The 2,691-nt window shown below is 42.7% G+C and overlaps 1 protein-coding gene across 1 annotated transcript in view; it reads right to left on the bottom strand.

The window, feature by feature from the left end:
• Positions 1-2,691, bottom strand: part of SYTL3 (synaptotagmin-like 3) — a 135,524-nt gene that overhangs the window by 54,996 nt on the left and 77,837 nt on the right. Inside the window, exon 11 of the mRNA XM_011976432.1 lies at positions 1,236-1,370. Coding sequence (XP_011831822.1) covers positions 1,236-1,370 — 135 coding nt within the window. The remainder of the gene's footprint in view (positions 1-1,235; positions 1,371-2,691) is intronic.

The raw sequence follows: 2,691 nt of genomic DNA, 5'->3' as shown, positions 1-2,691 counted from the left end.
AAAAAAAAAAAAAAAAAAAAAAAAAGTTCAACCTAGGAACACGATGTTAACAGAAGAGATCTGTCATTATGCAACCAGTACGGCACTCTGAACAAACACTGAAAACAGCTCTCATCTCAAGGAACCCAGGCCTTGTGTCACAGTATGGGAAATTAGATGCTGGGGAAAACAGTGCTGTATGAACGAAGACTTCCAGCCAGCCATTGATCTCTTTGGACCCATTACTTTGCATTCCCAATCATATTAGAACCCTTCCCATCCAGAGGCTCCCCAAGACTTTGAACAGTTCTTCAGTGGCCCTTACAGAAAGATACTCTCTCCAGACAAATGCAGTATTTATATTCAGTCCACTGGATCTCTAGGAAACAGCAGAATTATCAGTGAAGAATCTATTAAATGGCTCAAGGCTTACTGTGAGGGATATTTCTATGGCTTGACAGCAAAACTCCTAGAACTGGTTCCTTTTTCTGCAATGAGGTGTTCCTTTAGAGTCAATGATAACTCACAAACAAAGCCTGCAAGTTCATGCAGGGGACATGGTGAAGTTCTTAAAAAAGAAGAAACCTGAAAATGCCTGTGTCAATAACAATGATTGATCTCTACCCAGGAGACACCTGAAACTTTGTCTTTGGACGGCTCTCTTTGACAGATGGTGTAGGGATATTCAGCTTTGCTAAGTATGGCAGTGATTTTTAAAGCTTGTGCTATGAAGGCAAAGGGAGGAAGTGCCAGAAAACATTTTCAACTGACTATTCAATTTTTGATAACTATTACATTCTGGAAAGAACTACTGTTTCAGTACATTGAGCCCGTAAGATTTTAACCCATGAGACTGGACACACACGTGGAATGTGACACTGTTGGTAGCTTCACGTCTAACGCAAGGCCCCAACCACCTGGAGAAAGCTGACCGGCGCCCTCTTGCCCTGTCTGTTTACGTGAGTTGCAGAGCACTACTGACTTCAGCACTGTAGAAGGCTACAGAGCACTGGTGGAGTGGATTGATAATGAATCTGCTGACACACCTGGAGTAACTCCAAAACAACAGGCCTGAGGATAATGCGACTTTACCAAAACCTGTGGAAGCCTTATAAGGAATGGAAGGATGGATAATAAAATGCCTTGCCGTTCTCCAAAAATAAGGACCTTCAAATAGGAGTAATTGAAATAAATACTTGTACATTATGCTTTCAAACAAACAAACAAACAAAAAAGAGCACTGGAATGAGACTTACATGTCTAAAACCTCCAGAGAATATGGCACTGGGCGCCGGACTGGATGGGAGATTCTGTTGCTTCAAAATAGGGTTAGTAGAACATTTGGGATCCTCTTGATTGAGAGATTTCAGAATATCTGGTGCACTGACCTTCTGGAGAAGGAAAAACAAAAATAGTCTCCATCCCTGTTTGGTTTTGTTCCAATGTGGTGACTTCAGCAAGCATCTATTACTTGATATTACTAATACGCAAACTTCTGAGTAGGAGGACACACTTGCATTTGGTATATGTGTGTGCGCGCACACACACATATGCACACACACATATGCACACACACGCACACACATGCATGCACACAGGGCCCAGAGACAGACAACATCCAGCTTTGGGATAGTCATGAACAGTAATGGGTAGATCACTCATGGATTAGTAAAAGTCTTAAAGAAGTCCAAATTTTAGCCTTAATAAATGGTCCTGGCATTTAATCACTTGTTATATAACTGGCCTGATAAGCAGAGTTTTAGCTCTAAGATGCTTATAAAAAGGGAACAATCAAAATACGTCTCTAAATTTTCTAAAAATACTTTGCTAATTGTTGGCCCTTCTTTATTTTTTCTTTCTTTTTTTGAGATGGAGTCTTGCTCTGTCACCCAGGCTGGAGGCTGGAGAGCAGTGGCACAATCTTGGCTCACTGCAACCTCCATCTCTCGGGTTCCAGCAATTCTCCTGCCTCAACCTCCCAAGTAGCTAGAACTACAGGCATGTGCCACCACACTGGCTAATTTTTGTATTTTTAGTAGGGATGGGGTTTCACCATGTTGGTCAGGCTGACCTGAAACTCCTGACCTCAAGTGATCCACCTGCCTCAGCCTCCCAGAGCGCTGGGATTCCAGGCATGAGCCACCGCGCACAGCGAAGCTGACACTTCTGTGATGTATACAGCTGTGTTTTCCAATATGGTAGTCACTAGCCACACGTGACTACTCAAATTACTTGAAATCAAACAAAATTAACTTCTCAGTTGCGCTCGACCCATTTCAAATGCTCAGTGGCCACATGCAGCCATGGTCATTGTTTGGACAGCTCACATAAAGATCATTCCCATCCCTGCAGAAAGTTCCATCGGACAGTGCCCGTAGAGCGCAATAAACACAACAGGCAAGGTGGGAAAACCTCTTAATGGCTGAAAATACCAACTTTCCAAGTGGAGACTTTAGTTTTTGGTGCTGGGTTGGAAGCAGAACTCAGAAATACAACTGTTGCCCCACAGTCATAATTTTCAGGAAGAAAAAACTAAGTTGAGAATACGACAGAACAAATGAAAGAAAAGATTACCTCCGCGTTATTGATGTTCTGCATCCCCAGAATGCCAACATAATTCCTACAGACATTTATTTGTTAGGCAACACTATATTTGCGCCACCACGCGAAATTCTGGGGGCTGGTAGAAGGGGAGGAAGAGAGGAGAAAGAG

Source organism: Mandrillus leucophaeus, unplaced genomic scaffold (genome assembly GCF_000951045.1).
Source record: "Mandrillus leucophaeus isolate KB7577 unplaced genomic scaffold, Mleu.le_1.0 Scaffold166, whole genome shotgun sequence".
NCBI classification, from domain to species: domain Eukaryota; kingdom Metazoa; phylum Chordata; class Mammalia; order Primates; family Cercopithecidae; genus Mandrillus; species Mandrillus leucophaeus.
Note: the sequence above shows the minus strand (reverse complement) of the source record. Positions and strands in the feature narration are given on the sequence as shown.